This window comes from Heterodontus francisci, chromosome 24 (assembly GCF_036365525.1).
Source record: "Heterodontus francisci isolate sHetFra1 chromosome 24, sHetFra1.hap1, whole genome shotgun sequence".
Taxonomy (NCBI): Eukaryota; Metazoa; Chordata; class Chondrichthyes; order Heterodontiformes; family Heterodontidae; genus Heterodontus; species Heterodontus francisci.
This window is the reverse complement of record NC_090394.1, coordinates 27,324,099-27,341,790: the sequence shown is the minus strand read 5'-3', so window position 1 is coordinate 27,341,790 and position 17,692 is coordinate 27,324,099. Positions and strand designations below refer to the sequence as shown.

At 43.3% G+C, this 17,692-nt stretch overlaps 1 protein-coding gene across 2 annotated transcripts in view; it reads right to left on the bottom strand.

Annotated features, from left to right (window-relative positions):
- The window catches only part of mmd2a (monocyte to macrophage differentiation-associated 2a), a 106,375-nt gene that overhangs the window by 17,367 nt on the left and 71,316 nt on the right, over positions 1-17,692 (bottom strand). For both annotated transcript variants that reach the window (XM_068055801.1, XM_068055802.1), the window contains exons 3-4: positions 12,238-12,398; positions 9,498-9,572 (exon numbers count right to left, since the gene is read on the bottom strand). In XM_068055801.1, coding sequence (XP_067911902.1) covers positions 9,498-9,572; positions 12,238-12,398 — 236 coding nt within the window. The remainder of the gene's footprint in view (positions 1-9,497; positions 9,573-12,237; positions 12,399-17,692) is intronic.

Below are 17,692 nucleotides of genomic sequence, written 5' to 3'. Positions count from 1 at the left end.
GACACGATGGGCCAAATGACCTCTTACTGTGCCTTAAACTTTCTATCATTTCATTATCCAATTGAATGATTCTTGACTGTCAAACAGCCTTCTTTTTCCTAATCTCCTAATATTCTTAGAACTAATAAATGAAAGTGTTCAAAAAAAAAACTTTTTTTTAATGTCCCAATAGTTTTTCTCCAGGGTTGCTGGAAGCAGTGTCCAGGAGATTAACCTTTAATTCCTGGAGACGCCAGGACTATCCTGGAAGGTTGGCAACACCTGAGTCCAAGGCACTGAAAGCCTCCTTTTTCAACAGCATTTCAAGAGACTGTGGGACTTTAGGTGAATGACAACAACAAAACCCTCAGGTAGTAACTGTGGTGAGAAAGGCATTTCAACTGCTGTGTCTGTCAAGGGATGCTGCTATTCTGAGTGTGTCACTGTCGCTAGCACTAATACATTCAGGTGAACCGAACTATGTAAGGGAAAGAGTGGCTGAAGAACAGAACTGGCGGAAACCTGTCACTCCCTGGGAAAAGTGTTGGGAAGACAGGAAAGGAAAATGAATTATTTACAAAACATGACTGGGAAAGGGGGAAAAGGGATGGGAGTGAGAAAAGCAGGAAAATATAGAACAGGGAGGAAAGAAAACAAACAGATTTTGAAAAGTGTAAAATACATTCAATCAAGTATGCTAACAAGGCACACATAGTGACATAAGACTAAAGGATATAGAAAAGTCATTGCTGTCAAAAATGGGGAATCCCAGTCAGGATTATCTGTTACTCACCCATCCGTCAATATATCTTTTCATAAATCCCTATCCCTTTTCCTTCAACGTCCTCGTCATATAACAGTCAGTTTACTGTGATAACCGGGGTCACTTTTACCACAATGAAAATTTGCTAACGATACCCAAATTGAAGGCACTGTTTCTTTTATTGGGAGAATGTGACCATTTTGAGAAGTGTGACCAGATAAACCATGTTTCAATACATTTGGCTGTTGGAGTTTTAATCTGTGATGTCACAGAGTGACAGGATATGGGTTTCACCTACAAATCTTACCTAGTAAGATCCAGATTTTATCTGTTTTGTGCATTTGTGTGTGTACACGTGTGTATGCATATGGCTGTCTGTGCGAATATGTCTGTATTTGCATAAGTCTGCACGTTAACTTATGTTTGTGTGTGTGTGTGTGGATGCCTGTGTGTTTAAGTGTTTGTATGTGTCTGTGTGTGTGCTTGTACTTGTGTATGTGTGTGTGCATTTGTGGGGCGACCTGATGAATTGAGACCTGGCATTTCCTTACAGGGAGGAAGGGATGATTACTCAGATCTATTCTGCACATGTCCTAATGGCTGGCAATAGAGTGGCTTTGGCAGAAACTAGGGAGCAGTCTATCTGTCTGCCATGCCCTCTTGACTGGGTCATCATGCATGACTGAGGTGGACATAGAAAAATACCAGAGGGAAAAAAATACCGTACCAAGAAAAAATTGCAAGAATATGGGTAACATTGATGGAACTTATAAGGATCATATCAAACATAGATGTGTGAGATATAGACACATAAATGTGGAGCCTGAATGAAAAGCTTAATTAAATCCAAAGGATTTGAAGCTCCTGATGGAGACATGGCTCCATGAGTTCATTCTGGATTGGTGTTCCCTGATTTTACCTGTTATAGTGGCAGTGAAAGAGGTAGGTTCATGAAATGAGTCTCTCTAACAAACTAGAACATAACGGGGGGAAAATTTATGCTCCATTAATCTCAGTTTTGACATTTTCAGTTGATCCCCAGCCTCAATGGGGGGGGAGAGCGTTCTAGATTCTAACTATCTTTTGTGTGAAAAAGTGCTTCGTGACAGCTAAGCTCTAATTTTAAGGTTATGCTTCCATGTTCTGTGCTCCCTAAGATATCCTTTAATCATCTAAACACTCAATTAGAGCAGCACTTAATCTTCTATACTCAAGGGAATACAAGCCTAGTCTATGCAGCCTGTCCTCATAAATTAACCCTCTAAACCCCAAAGAGTACAAAAGATAATTTTTTTATATGCATCTCCTCATGCCAAAAAAGGATACTTCTTTAAAAAAAAGCTGAAAATTGAACCTTTTCCAATAGACCCATCCCCTTTATATTCCAGCATCCCTCTGAGATAAAGGCCAACATTCCTTAGCTTTTTTGATTACTTTTTGTACCTGTGCACTTGCTGTTCAAGACTTGCTCCTCACAGTTCCTAGTCTCTCGTCAGTAAGAAAATAATAAGGACAGTAATAGAGAATGGAATCTCTTTAGGCCATGCTCATCGAGTTCTTAATTGGTCGAAACCCACAGCACAAAGCTGCCACTTCATTTGCTCTAAATTGACAATCTGACTCGGAATGCCTACATGATAGCTGGTGTCATAATAGGATAGTGAGGATCTTATGAGGTTGGCGCTGAGCCATATTTCTGGACAAGGTTGAGACCCGTTACTCTGCATCTAACATTGCTAAGCCTGTTACAAAAGCAAAATACTGCAGATGCTGGAAATCTGGAATAAAAACAGAAAATGTTGGAAATACTCAGCAGGTCAGGCAGCATCTGAAGGAAGGAGATATTGTGGATCCTGCTAATCTTTAGATGTGTGCCCCTTGTAAAACCTGATGGCGATAATGGGATGGGAAGGGTGATGGAAGCAGATTCATTGTAACTTTCAAAAGGGAATTGGACAAATACCTGAAGGGAGAAAAATCACAGGGTTATGGGGAAAGAGCAAGGGAGTGGGATTAATTGGATAGCTGTTTCAAAGGCACAGGCACAGTGGGCCAAATGGCCTCCTTCTGTGCTCTATGATTCTCTGATTCTGTGGGTGGAATCTTACCGCTTTAGTCCCCGGCACAACGGCAGGACCATTTTCAGGTTTGGAACCTGACACCCTCGAGCTGAAGGCTTTCTAGTTTCTCTTTACCAGAGCAAACTAATTAAGAGCCCACCTCCAGGGTCCTTGACCAATTAAGGATGACGTGTCCAATCTGTCAAAGGAAGGATTTCTAATTAAAGGGACCGTGGCATGTTTCAGAAAAGCTCATCAGCACTTGGAATTTTGAGGCTGCAGCAACCACAGGAATGGTGAGGAGACCTGGGAAGGCTGGCCCCCAGATCTCTTACACTTAACTGAAGGTACAGCTGAGGGGCTGCAGTGAGGTGAGCTGTCCCAAGGACGGGGGGGTGGGGGGGTGCAGAAAAAAGGACAGCCTCTCCAACCATGTAGGCATGGATGGAAGTGGCCGAGGAAGCCAGCAGCAGGAGTGTGGTCCCTCCAACCTGGAGACAGTGCAGAGGATGCAGGACCTCAGGAGGACATGACAGGTGAGTAACATAACACTTTCAGGTGTCACAACCCACACTCTGACTTTCCTAGCATTCTCCTGCACAACACTCCTCAGGTCAACGCACATTGCAGCTCCACTCATTCCTCTCTCTGCAGGCACCTCCTATCCTCATCTGAACAGCCAGCACTCACACTGCCTCTCAGACTATTGCCGTCTTGCACCCATGCCTCACAGTCACCCTCCACAAATGGTGTGCTTCTCTCGTTTGTACACAGGCCATTATGAACACACACACCTCTCTGCTTTCTCTCCTTGCAGGAGAAGAGAGAACACAATTTGGCAAGAGGCAGAGGTGTGGGAGGGAGGAGGTTTGGGCACCCAGCGACAGGCACCTTATCAGCCACCGGCAATGTGAGCCCACCCAGTTCACTGGGAAGGAGGTCTTGTTCTGGGAGGCTGCAGATATCAGCAGCGACCTGACGTGAGAGTCTGAGCATCTTGAGTCACTGGGTGTTGAGACCTGTTGACAGAGCTGATCATCTGCCTGTAGACCCTGTGTTGGGGGTCTTACTTCCTTCCAGCTGGATCTCGGTGTCCATCCCTCTACCCTGTGGAGGGGCATGCGGCTAATGAGAAGACAGCTGGTGTTATTCCTGCTAGACCAATTGGCATTGTGGGGTGGTGTGGCCCCTGTCCATTACGCATAGCAAATGTGGAAGGTGGAGCTGCATAAGTTGTTCCCATGCTGTGCTGAAGGCTGACAGCAGGGACGTAAAGTTAAAAGTGAGTGAAGTGCCAGACTGGTGAAGTGCCTTCTACATTATCTGTCATGCAGTGAAAGCACTTTGAGAGAAGAAGTGCTTTGAATAGCAGGCTCCCAATGGCCATGGCCGGAGTTCTTCAGTTTCACTGATCAAAGTCTTCCCAGTTTGTTAGTTTCACTGAGGAAGTTGTGCACTCGCCTCGGTGACCCTGACGAGTTGCTAACAGGTTGGGAAACAACTTCCCTGTCTGGGAAATTCAGGATTCAGTGCTAACTGATCTCTTAAGTGGCTTCTCAACAACTTCTAAATTATTTACCCGACACATCCAAAGGGATTCCCCGGTCTCCTTCAATCCTGCCCCAGGGAAAGCTGGCAGAGGGTGGGATCACAGGGAGATCCCAACCCTACCTTACTTTCAGGGACTTTCCCACCCCGTGCACCCTGAACCTGCCTCCAATGGGCTAGGAAAACTGCCCCCTATGAATCTTTGAAAATGGTGATTCGACCTCCGTAGCCTCCTTTGTTGCATGCAGGTAATTGGATGTGCTGTGGCAAATGGGGGTGCAACGAAGAAATGGTTATTAGCAGAAGGAATCCCTCTACATTTTGCTCAGTTCCTTGCTTTCCCCAAGCTACTTGCCAACTTGCCACAGTGGCGCAGTGGTTAGCACTGCAGCCTCACAGCTCCAGTGATCCGGGTTCAATTCTGGGTACTGCCTGTGTGGAGTTTGCAAGTTCTCCCTGTGTCTGCGTGGGTTTCCTCCAGGTGCTCCGGTTTCCTCCCACAGCCAAAAGACTTGCAGGTTGATAGGTAAATTGGCCATTATAAATTGCCCCTAGTATAGGTAGGTGGTAGGGGAATATAGGAACAGGTGAGGATGTGGTAGGAGTGTAGGATTAGTATAAATGGGTGGTTAATGGTCGGCACAGACTCGGTGGGCCGAAGGGCCTGTTTCAGTGCTGTATCTCTAAATCTAAATCTAAAAAATCATCCAGCAACCTATTCCCAGGCCTGTGCCACTGCTGCACAGAGCCAGTTGCTGAGAGATCTACAGATCCTATATGGGTGAATGCAAGATAACCCAATCAATAACTCATCCGTTTTTTTTTGTAGTTAGCAAGAACCATTTAGGAACTTTTTCTAAATTGTTTTAAACAATGAGTGTTTATTACTGAAGTCAGCTAAGCAAGGAACTGGGACAACCAGTGCACATGCATTTCTGCCACTGACACCAACAGAACCAAAGGTCTCATCACCTTGTCAGGGACAGAGGATGTTACCACTGGAGATTGTATAAGTGTCTATGAGAGCCCAAAATAGGTTTTACACTGTCTGTTGGAAAGACTGGAATAGATGCATTGAGTGTTTTATTCCTGTTCTGTTTCTTTCAGGTATCATTACCTTCCTAGCTGCCTCTTCCCGCCATCCCATTCTCTGATCTAGTAGTTGCTATTGCTGAAGAGTCGGTTAGGCGTCCTGTGCTCAGGGTCTGCCTTTACCACTCGTTTGCCAACTGACCAGTGATGACTTTACCCACTAACTTTTTTTATGCCGGGGAAACACCAGTCCTTTTTTTGTTGGTTTGTCACATGAAGCCAGTGATTAGGTGGCCACTGAAGTACAGAATGAGCCTTAAGGTAAGTCAGGGCAGGAGGGGTCTCGTAGGATGGGGTTTGAGGGGGAGGGGTGAGAGGGGCGTTGGCAGCAAGGGCAGGGAGGTGGCCCTCAGTGGGCCTCCCCTTCCCAATGCCGGGTCCTTCGTTCAGACAATCTCCGCACACCCCTCCCCCCCCCTGCAACCACCCCGGAGCCGGGAAACAACTCGCATAGTTTCTCGTACCATGTTAGGAGATATGGAACCAAGGTGGGTAAGTGGAGTTTGAGATGTAGATCAGCTAATTGTGGAGCATGCTCGAGGGACCGAATGGCCTACTTCTGTTTCTATGCTCCTCTGTTCTAAATGTATGATGTGATGTGAGGGTAAAAGTTCAGGGGGCATGCTGAGGGGTTACCCCCAATTACTTCCTTGACAATAGCTGCTGAGCAGAGTACTAGCAAGAAGATCACTACCCTTTCCCTGATTCTGCCAGCAATCAATATCAGACATTGGGCTGGAGATACAACAGAGAAGGAAATTATTTTACACATGGAACAACAATCAGGGTAAATGGTAAAGTTAGGTTAAGCAAGTAAAAACTAGCTCACGTATAGGCTGGGCATTTCTTCAGAGATACTCCCACTCCTGTGCCATAACATGATTGGAAGTTACAGAAGCTCGAACAGTTCTGAGGAAATTTTCAGCCCATATTTTTCTCTCGACTGTATAGAGGACTGGCAAACCCTTGTAAAATGACTGTGTCCTCATAAGTTGCTTATAAATCTGTACCAAAGCATCAAAAATGGAAATCCGAAGGTGACAGATGACGAAAGCCATTTGACTTATTTCAACTGAATTCTTTCAGGAAAAAAAAGCTACAGGCCTACCCTATCATAACATCTGACATCAACCATTTTGAATTGATTCCAAGGTTTCTGCCTATATTACCTTCCAAGGCCATGTGTTGATCATTCTTTGAGTGATCAAGAGCTTTCTGATATCTGTCCTAAATTTACACCCATGATCCGTTACCCTTTCAATCTTTTGTATGTCAGTGAGGTCACTTCCTTTCCAGGCTGAGTAGGCCAATTTTCTCCAGTCTTTTAGGGGTCCATGTATAGAGATCACTAAAATATAATGGTCAGGTATATAAAGTCATCAAAAAGGATAATGGAATGTTAGCCCTTATAACTGGAGGACTAGAATTTAAAAAGGGAAGTTTTGCTGCAGCTAAACCACATTGGTTGAACTCTATCTGGAGTACTGTGCACTGTTATGGGCATTGCACCATGGTGAGGATATACTGGGCTTGGAAGGAACACAGTGCAGACTCACCAGAATGTTACCAGGGCTCCAAGGGTTAAATTAAGAGGTGAGATTACATAAACTTGGCTTGTATTGCCTGAAATATAGAAGGTTAAGGGGTGATTTGAGTGAGGTTTTTAGGATTTTGAAAGGAATTGAAAGTGTAAATGGAGAGAAACTTTTTCTGCTGGTGGGAGAGGCTAAGAGAAGGGGACATAATCAGAGCCCAGGCCATTTGGGAGAGAAATTAGAAAACATTTCTCACACAAAGAGTGGTAGAAGTGTGTAATTCTCTCCCACAAAACACAGTAGATGTTAGCTCAATTAATCATTTTAAATCCGGGATCAACAGATTTTTGCTAGACAAGGTATAAAAGGATATGGAGCCAGGGAAGGTGGATGGAGTAAGATCAGCCATGATCTCACTGAATGACAGACAAGGCTCGAGGGGCTGAATAGCCTACTTCTGTTCCTATGTTCTTTTCCTCATAACTCAGGCCTCTGACATTAGGGACCAGTCACTTGATCACATTAATGGGAGATAAGGAATGTGAGGAGGGAACAAAGAGGCTGCAAAGAGATATAGACAGGTTAAGTGAATGGTTAACGAGGTGGCAGATGGAGTATAATGTAGGGCAGCGTGAAGTTATTCACATTGGTAGTAAGAATAGAAAAGCAGAATATTTTTTAAGAGGCATGAAACTTGTAAACGTTGATGGTCAGAGGGACTTGGGTGTACTTGTACAAGGAACACAAAGTTAGCATGCTAGTACAGCAAGCAATTAGCAAGGCAAACGACATGTTGGCCTTTATTGCAAAGGGATTGGAGTACAAGAATAAGGAAATTTTGCTACAATTATACAGTGCTTTGGTGAGACCACACCTGGAGTACGGTGTGCAGTTTTGGTCTCAATATCTAGGGAAGGATATTCTTGCCTTGGAGGCAGTACAGCGAAGGTTCAGTAGATTGGTTCCTGGGATGAGAGGGTTGACCTATGATGAGAAGTTGAGTAAATTGGGTCTATATTATCTGGAGTTTAGAAGAATGAGAGGTGATCTCATTGAAACATCCAAGATTCTAAAGGGGCTTAACAGGGTAGACACTGAGAGATTGTTTCCCCTGACTGGGGAATCTAGAACATGGGGCACAGTCTCAGGATAAGGGACCGATTATTTAGAACTGAGGTGAGAAGATATTTCTTCACACAGAGGGTTGTGAATCTTTGGAATTCTCTACCCCAGAGGGTTCTGGATGCTCCATTGTTGAATATATTTAAGGCTGAGATAGATAGGTTTTTGGTCACTCGGGGAATCAAGTGATAGGGGGAGCTGGCAGGAAGATAGAGTTGAGGTAGAAGATCAGCCATGATCGTACTGAATGGCAGAGCAAGCTCGAGGGGCTGTATGGTCTACTCCTCCTCCTATTTCTTTTGTTCTTATGGTCTAATTCCGCTCTGCAGCTCCTCAAGGACTTGAATGCCAGTATTGCTTTGATGATGTAACAAAAAATGTTAGCTTAATAAAAGATGTTGGTAGCCCAGGTTGCATGTTTAATTGAGTTCAGTGTGGCAATAAACTACAAGGCAGGCCGCAGGGGTGAACAGTTTCCTCATTCACTACCTTGTCCAGCCCCCTAATTATCAAACAGGCTGGTAACATTAATGGGAGATAAGGAATGTGTCTGTGGGTTACTGTAGCTGTGAATGACAATTCCCAGCATATAAGTAAGGCATCCAATGCAGATTACAATGACACAGCAAAAATGATCTGTTGCCTCATGTTTGAAACAACTGATATAGTTGCTGACACTCCAATGTAGCGCTGAGGAACTGCTGCATTGTTGGGAGTGCTGTCTTTCAGGTATTCAGGTGCCTGTAAAAGATCCCATGGCAATATTTTTTTTTCAGAGATACAGCACTGAAACAGGCTCTTCGGCCCACCAAGTCTGTGCCGACCATCAACCACCCATTTATACTAATCCTATACTAATTCCATATTCCTATCACATCCCCACCAGTCCCTATATTTCCCTACCACCTACCTATCCGAGGGGTAATTTATAATGGCCAATTTACCTATCAACCTGCAAGTCTTTGGCATGTGACCCGGAATTGAACCCTGGTCTCTGGAGCTGTGAGGCTGCGGTGCTAACCACTGCACCACTGTGCCGCCCCTTTGACAAGGGGTAGGGGGTTCTCCTGGTACACTGGCCAATATTCCTCCCTCAACCAATCCCACTTAAGCAGACTAATCACCATTCTTTTCATTTGCTGTTTGTGGGATCTTGCTGTGCGCAAATTGACTGCCACATTCACCCACATAAGAACAGTGACTACTCCTTGAAAGGAATTCATTGGATGTGAAGCACTTTGGGCCATCCTAAGGATGTGATGGATGCTTTATAAATAGAAGTTATTTTTTCAAGGTTAATGGCATGAACTGTGTTTGAGATTTCTTCTAATTAATTCGCAAGCCCAATCAGTCAGTGTTGTTATAAATTCACTACTCAACAGTTCTTTGTTGACTCACCAGGGGGCATAAGATGCAGCAATGAAGAAGTAGATCACCATCCTGTCAAACATGTGGAAGCAATGCTCTATTGTTCTGGATAAAGAAAGAAAACAGTTGGGTAGAATTCCACTGGATGTAGTACAGAGGCACAGGTTTACATCGTATTCCAATGCACTGATGTGCTTCACAGAGAATAAATAGGACATTCTCACTCTAACTGTAATCTTAGCTCCAATATAGGGTAATTGGAATGTTTCAGATTAAAACTGTTGTAATCAGAACTATATCCCTGGACAAAAAGATCGTAACTAGGCTAAGCCTTCTGAATTTAGATAAACACACACATACATATACACTCTCAATCACATACACTCATTCAAAGATTGGCCCCAATTTTAATTGGGTGGGCTTTGGTTGGATAGGAATTGAGGTGTGCTTGAAACTTAACCACTGCTCCAGAAATCGGGCCTGGGCTACTTTAACTCCTTGGTCTCATTTCAATCTCACCAGATAACTTCACAACCTATTCCAGGCAGGAAGTCAGTGGGAAGCTGCAAACAATCTTTTAGCCTGGTGACCAATTGATGATGTCCATGAAGGGTTCGGATTCAGCAGTTGGGAAGGAAAGGGGGAACCTATGGCAAGGGAGGCCTAAGCCTTCGTGGGGTCTGGCGGAGCACTCCATTACCTGCTTGGGCTTCTTCTGGCCCTGACTTTTGATCCCCACTGTCGTCACCTGACCAAATGCAACTTCCCACTCAGGCCATTGCAGTCAGTTTCCAATGATGCCATTAAGACCCGATGTGCATATGTAAAGAAGGACACTGCACCCTTAGCAGGTTAAAATTCAGAGCAATGAGCTCCTGGCAGCCTTCAGGCAGATAAGTGACCTGGGCAATTTTAACTGGTCATCTGCCCTGTTTCCGGTAGTTTGGTACGGTTAAAATTACCATTCTTTGCTACAGTAAGCACTTTCGCCTCTGACTCAGAAGGTTGTAGATTCAAACCACATTCCCAGTATTTGAGCACATCATCCAGGCTGACCCTCAGTACTCCTGCAGTACTGTGGGAGTGCTGCACTGTTGGAGGTGCCGTCTTCTGGATGAGATGTTAAACTTGGGGATCCGCCTGCCCTGCCAACACCATAGCAATATTTGAGGAACAGCGGGGAGTTCACCTGGTGTTGTAGCCAACATTTAACCACGACACCATTAAAAACAGATTTATCCAATTGCTGTTTGTGGGACCTTGCTGGGGGAAAATTTGCTGCTGCATTTTTCTACATTATGCTATGCTGTAAAAGTACTTCACTGGCTGTGAAGTGCTTTGGGATGCCCTGAAAAGTGCTATATAAATGCAAAATTAAAGTACTATATACCATAAAACAAATTCCTGTCCCTCAAGAAAAGAATACAGATTGTAGGAAAATATTAATTGCCTTTGTTACATAAAAATAAAATATTTTACCAATGAGGCAACTTTAAAATGGCTTTATTTTTAGAAAGAGGCTATATAATGTTGATATTTTTTACTATCCAAACTGAGGTCTAGGTTTCTGCCATCTGCACAGAGCTCATATAGGACATCAGTGATCCTATTCACTTAAAATCAACCAAGTCAGCTGAATTAAGTGTAGTCATTATTCTAGCCTGTTTCCATGTAGTTGCTGGTTTATGCCTAGCATTTCATTGATCAATTGACAAGTGGCAGAATATCAATAAGAATCCAGTGAGTGATGTTGGCCAGAATACTGTAAGTTCAATGGCTGGTTTCCATTAATTGACACTGTTATAAGATTATACTACATGTTTCCCACAGCAATGCTAGTGACATTGGTAATTCAAGGAGTGTGAGATGGAGCCTGCATTTCCCGTTCTCACTGCATAACCTCTGAGCAACAATCTCACCCCCACCCCCCACTCTCCTTACCCATCAGAGTGAGTGCAGAAAAGATTTACAAGAATGGTTCCAAGGATAAGGAACTTCAGTTACATGGCCAGATTGGAGAAGCTGGGCTGTTCTCCTTAAAGAGAAGACTAAGAGGAGATTTGACAGAGGTGTTCAAAATCATGAGGGGTCTGGACAGAGCAGATAGGGAGAAACTGTTCCCACTGGCAGAAGGATCCAGAACCAGAGGACTTCAATTTAAGGTGTTTGACGAAAGAAGCAGTGGTGACATGAGGAAAAACATGTTTATGCGGTGAGTGGTTATGATTTGGAATGCACTGCCTGACAGTGTGGTGGAGGCATATTCAATGGAGGCCTTCAATAGGGAATTGAATAAATATCTTGAGAAAAAATTTGCAGGGCTAAGGGAAAAGGCAGGGAAGTGGGACTTGGTGAGTTGCTGTTGCAGACAGCCAGCACAAACACAATGGGCCAAATAGCCTCCTTCTGTACTGTAACCATTCTATGATTCTATTCCATGATTCCATGTTCCACTGAGACATACCGTCAATCAGACCTATTGAGTGGTGAATATGAAGCAGCTTTGTGAATCTAATCCAGACGTGGAAGTACAGTATGCTATGAGTTACACACCTAAAAGAGGAGACTTTCAACTTCTTGGCCTTAGCTGGTTTTGGAGCAGCTCTTATCAGAGTAAGAATAGAGTTATACTTAGCATTATTGCGCACCCCCCAAACCTCACTATCACCCCTAAAATGAAACCTACTATGCGTTCTGTATCTAATACCGATGCACAGATACCATTAAATAAACTGGGCCAGTGTTCAGACTATGACAAAACGTCACTTACCTGAAATGGCTTTTCTTCCAGGAGATGGTGTGAAAGACAGTGGAGACAATGAAAAGGCCACACAGCCCGAACCCGTAGATCCATGCTGAGATCATCTCCCATTGATCATCTGAAAGGCCACAGAGGATGGAACTGCCAAGGATGCTGGGAATAATCCAGAACTGAAAGCAAAGACAGGTGCAGTAAGGATATAAGTTGGCACTGGCACAGTTGCTCACAAATATCCCATTGCTACACAAAGAAGCAGTAAGATTTTGATGTAAAATTTTAGTTAAGTCCTTTATGCTCCAATTATTTGTTACTTGTTCCTTTTAGTTCCTTATGTTATCTACCTTTCCCAAAGGGCATGGCCTACTCAAAGACCTCTGCTGCTGTCGCTCTGCAACTGGGCTGCAGGAAGCCACATAAGAGAAACGAACCCTGAGTAACTCACCCTCAGATTCTCCCTTCTCCTCTTCCATTTCTGTGTGAACACTGCTATATAATCCAGCCACTCATGGCCAGCCTGAGATCTGAATCTGTTCCAGCCAGTTTATGTCCTACGGTGTTATTGTATCAACGCTCCATGACGCTAGGCTAACCTAATATTTCTAAATTATATAGCAGTGTTCACGCAGAAATGGAAGAGGAGAAGGGAGAATCTGAGGGTGAGTTACTCAGGGTTCGTCTCTCTTATGTGACTTCCTGCAGCCCAGCTGCAGAGCGACAGCAGCAGAGGTCTTTGAGTAGGCCATGCCCTTTGTGAAAGGTGGATAACATAAGGAACTAAAAGGAACAAATAACAAGTTTAAGAATTACACATTGAAAAGTTGCCTCAGGCAAATTGAAGTTGTTGGCAGTCAAACGAAACCTGGGACCTCTTCTGTTCTTTTAGACCATAATAACTTGTAAGGAACACAGTGATTGCTAGATGAAAAAAAAACTGAGGACCATCCAATTCAACTTCTACCATTCTGGTAATTGCCTGATACAATGATAATGGAGTTGGTGATTAATCATAGCAATCAATCTCCATCAATTAGACATAGCTGAACTAGTTTCCTGTAAATCCTGAAACCTACCAATCATGGAGTATAGTTGGCAGCAACACTGATGTATCATCTGTGCATTAGCCAGGAGGAGTAGGAATGCCCCTGTCTACAGTCTCTAAGCTGCTTGATAACGCATGCATGTCTGGACTGACTGGCTCACAATCAATGATTTGGAGCAAATTAGCTCGATTTAGCCTAATACAATAAGACCTTCCTCACAGCTTCAAGAACTGATTAAGGGAAGAGCACAGAAGCTAAAGTTTAGAAAATTTGTCAACCTTATTTGTTAATTTTTAGTTCCCATCTCAGTCTCAGTGCTCTAGGATGATAGATTTATTCCATTAGTGATTCAACCTAATGAACAATAGTTGCTGTATAGAAAAGGTATTTCCTTAAAGGAAACCTCCAAACTGTGTCTAATTAACACACCCAAAACTCCCAGGAACTAGCTCAATTTTATAATTTCATACAGGCAAGAAAAATAATTTCAAAATCAGTGAATTAAGTTGCGACCAAGATATTAGGGGAATATTTAATGTGTGGAAACAAGGCCTGAATCTTCTATTAAAATGACAGATGGCTGAGAGTTATTTTTGCATATTTGTAGAATATAGAATGGTTACAGCAAAGGAGGAGGCCATTCGGCCCTTTGTGTCTTGCTCTCTGCAACAGCAACTCACCTAGTCCCTCTCCACTATCCAATTCCTTTTTGAAAGCCATGTTTGGATCTGCCTCCACTGCAGTCTCAAGCAGTGCATTCCAGATCCTAACCACTCGCTGCATAAAAAGGTTTTTTCTTGTGTCGCTTTTGGTTCTTTCATCGTTCACCTTAAATCGGTGTTCTCTGGGTCTTGACCCTTCTGCCAATGGGAATAGTTTCTCCCGAGTTACTCTGTCCAGATCCCTTATGATTTTGAACGCCTCTATCAAATCTCCTCTCAACCTTCTCTAAGGAGAACAGCCTAGCTTCTCCAACCTATCCAGCAACTGAAGTCCCTCATCCCTGGAACCAGTCTCATAAATCTTTGTGCACCTTCTCTAAAGCCTTCATATCCTCCTTAAAGTGTGGAGCCCAGAATTGGACAAAATACATCAGTTGAGGCCGAACCACCGTTTTATAAAGGTTCACCATAATATCCTTGCTTTTGTCCTTTCTGCCTCTATTTACAAAGCCCAGGATCACGTAGCCTTATTAACCACTTTCTCAATCTGCCCTTCAACCTTCAATGATTTCTGCACATACACCCCCAGGTTCCTCTAATCCAGCACCCACTGCTAAAATTATATCCTTTATTTTATAATGCCTCTCCTTGTTCTTCCTACCAAAATGTATCAGTTCATACTTTTCGGCATTAAATTTCCTCTGCCACATGCCCACCCATTCCACCAGCTTGTCTATGTCCTCTTGAAGTCTATCACTACCCCCCTCACAGTTCACAATACTTCCAAGTTTTGTGTCATCCGCAAACTTTGAAACTATGCCCTGTACACCCAAGTCTAAATCACTAATATAGGTCAGAAAAAGCAGTGGTCCCAGTACCAACCTCTGGGGAACCCACTATATACCTTCCTCCAGTCTGAAAAACAAACATTCATCACTACTCCCTGTTTCCTGTCACTCAGCCAACCTTGTATCCATGCTGCCACTGTCCCTTTTATTCCATAAGCTTTGACTTTGCTGATCAGCCTGTTATGTTGTATTTTACCAAATGCCTTTTGGAAGTCCCTGTACACCACATCAACCACATTACCGTTATCAACCCATTACCTAATCAAAAAACTCAATCAGATTAGTTAAACATGATTTGCCTTTAACAAATCTGTGCTGACTTTCCTTAATTAATCCACATTTGTCCGAAAGCTAAAAGCTTTCCCACCACTCAGGTTAAACTGTAGTTTAAGCTTGTAGTTGTTGAGCTTATCCTTACATACCTTTTTGAACAAGGGTGTAACGTTTGAAATTCTCCAGTCTCTGGCACCACCCTTGTATCTAAGGTGATTGGAAGATTCTGGCCAGTGGCTCTGCAATTTCCACCCTTCCTTCCCTCAGTATCCTTGGATGCATCTCATCTGGTCCTGGTGACTTATCAATTTTAAGTGCAGCCAGTTTTTCTAACACCTTCTCTTTATTAATTTTAGCCCATCCAGTGTCTCAACTAGCTCCTCTTTCACTATGGCTTTGGCAACATCTTCTTCCTTAGTAAAGACAGATGCGAAGTACTGATTTAGTACCTTAGCCATGCCCTCTGCCTCCATGCATAAATCCCCTTTTACCACACGACCATATGAACGGCCCCTCGAGCCTGCTCCACCATCCAATAAGATCATTGCTGATCTGTTTCTGACTCGAATTCCAGTTTCCCATCTACCCCCGATAATCTTTGATTCCCTTGCCTAACAAGAATCTATCTACCTCCGCCTTAAAAATTCAATAACGCCTCCTCCGCCACCTTCTGAGGCAGAGAATTCCAAAGTCGCACAACCCTCTGAGAGAAAAAAATTCTCCTCATCTCTGTCCTAAAAGGGTGACCCCTAATTTTCAAACATAGTTCTGGACTCACCCACAGTGAGGCACACGGCAGCACAGTGGCACAGTGGTTAGCACCACAGCCTCACAGCTCTAGGGACCCGGGTTCGATTCTGGGTACTGCCTGTGTGGAGCTTGCAAGTTCTCCCTGTGTCTATGTGGGTTTTCCCTGGGTGCTCCGGTTTCCTCCCACAGCCAAAGACTTGCAGGTGATAGGTAAATTGGCTGTTGTAAATTGCCCCTAGTGTAGCTAGGTGATAGGGAATATGGGATTACTGTAGGTTAGTATAAATGGGTTGTTGTTGGTCGGCACAGACTCGGTGGGCCGAAGGGCCTGTTTCAGTGCTGTATCTAAATAAATAAAGAGGAAACATTCTTTCTACATCTACCTTGTCAAAACCGTTCAGGATCTTATATACTTCAATCAAATCTCCCCTCACTCTTCTAAACTCCAGTGAAAACAAGCCCAGTCTGTCCAATCTTTTTTCATAAGACAACTCGCTCATTCCAGGTATCAATCTTGTAAACCTCCTCTGAACTGCCTCCAACGCATTTACATCCTTCCTTAAATAAGGAGACCAAAACCGCACACAGTATTCGAGATGTGGTCTCACCAATGCCCTGTATAACTGAAGCACAACATCCTTACTTTTATTTTCAATTCCTCTAGTAATAAAGGAAAGCATTTCATTAGCCTTCTTTATTACTTTCTGTACCTGCATACTAACATTTTGTGACTCATGCACTGGAACACCTAGATCCCTCTGCACCTCAGAATTCCCTGTGGGACTCCACTCATCACATCCTGCCAATTAGAAAAGGACTCATTTATGCATAGTCTCTGTTTTCTGCCAGCCAGCCAATCTTCTATCCATGCTAATATGTTACCCCCTACACCATGAGCTCCTACTTTATGCAATAACCTTTTACGTGGCACCTTGTCAAGTGCCTTCTGGAAATCCAAGTACAGTACGTCAACGGGCTCCCCTTTATCCACAGTGCATGTTACTCCTTCAAAGAACTTGGTCCCTAATTGGCCCTACCCATCCTTTTATTACCCTTTTACTATTTATATGCCTGTAGAAGACTTTTGTATTTCCTTTTATGTTAGCTGTCAGTCTCTTCTCATACTCTCTCTTTGCCTGTATTATTACTTTTTTCACCTCCCCTCTGAACTTTCTACACACAGCCTGATTATCACTTGTATTATCAACCTGACAACTGTCATATGCATCCATTTTCTATTTCATCTTACTCTCCATCTCTTTTGTCATCCAGGGAGCTCTGGCTTTGTTTGTCATACCTTTCCCTCTCATGGGAATGTACCTTCGCTGTACCCAAACTATCTTCTCTCTAATTGTTCCATTAGAGTTTTGCCAGCCAATGCAGGAATTTATTTATTTCGACCATTCAACATTTCATATAAACCCAACGAAATGATAGTCATTTCACACAGAAGGTAGTTCTTAGCAGTCTGTGTGAAAATATTTTTATATTTCATTTATACATACACAAATTATGTATTAGCATAATTCATGATAAAGTGATATTGTTTTCTGTTTTTTAAAGTTGTAAATAATTTTGAATGATTTCAATATGGGTACTGAGGAGTAAACTGTTTGGTAATGTCAGTCCATCATTATTACATAAATGTGAAAAAATAGCAAGATAACATAGTAAGGCTGACGTGTTGCATGTGAGAATACATGCAGACTAGAAAGTATTACATGTGAGGTAGCAGGCTGTGATAATGTGTGCAGTTGTGCCACATTTGGAGTAGTTATAAAGTGTGAGGCTACAACTGGTGTGAGGGTGATCTGAACAGCTTTCCCCTCAACTTATCCTCCTTTTTTGTTTGAAAGTACTAGTCCCCCACTCCCAGGCAGATCGGCTGAGA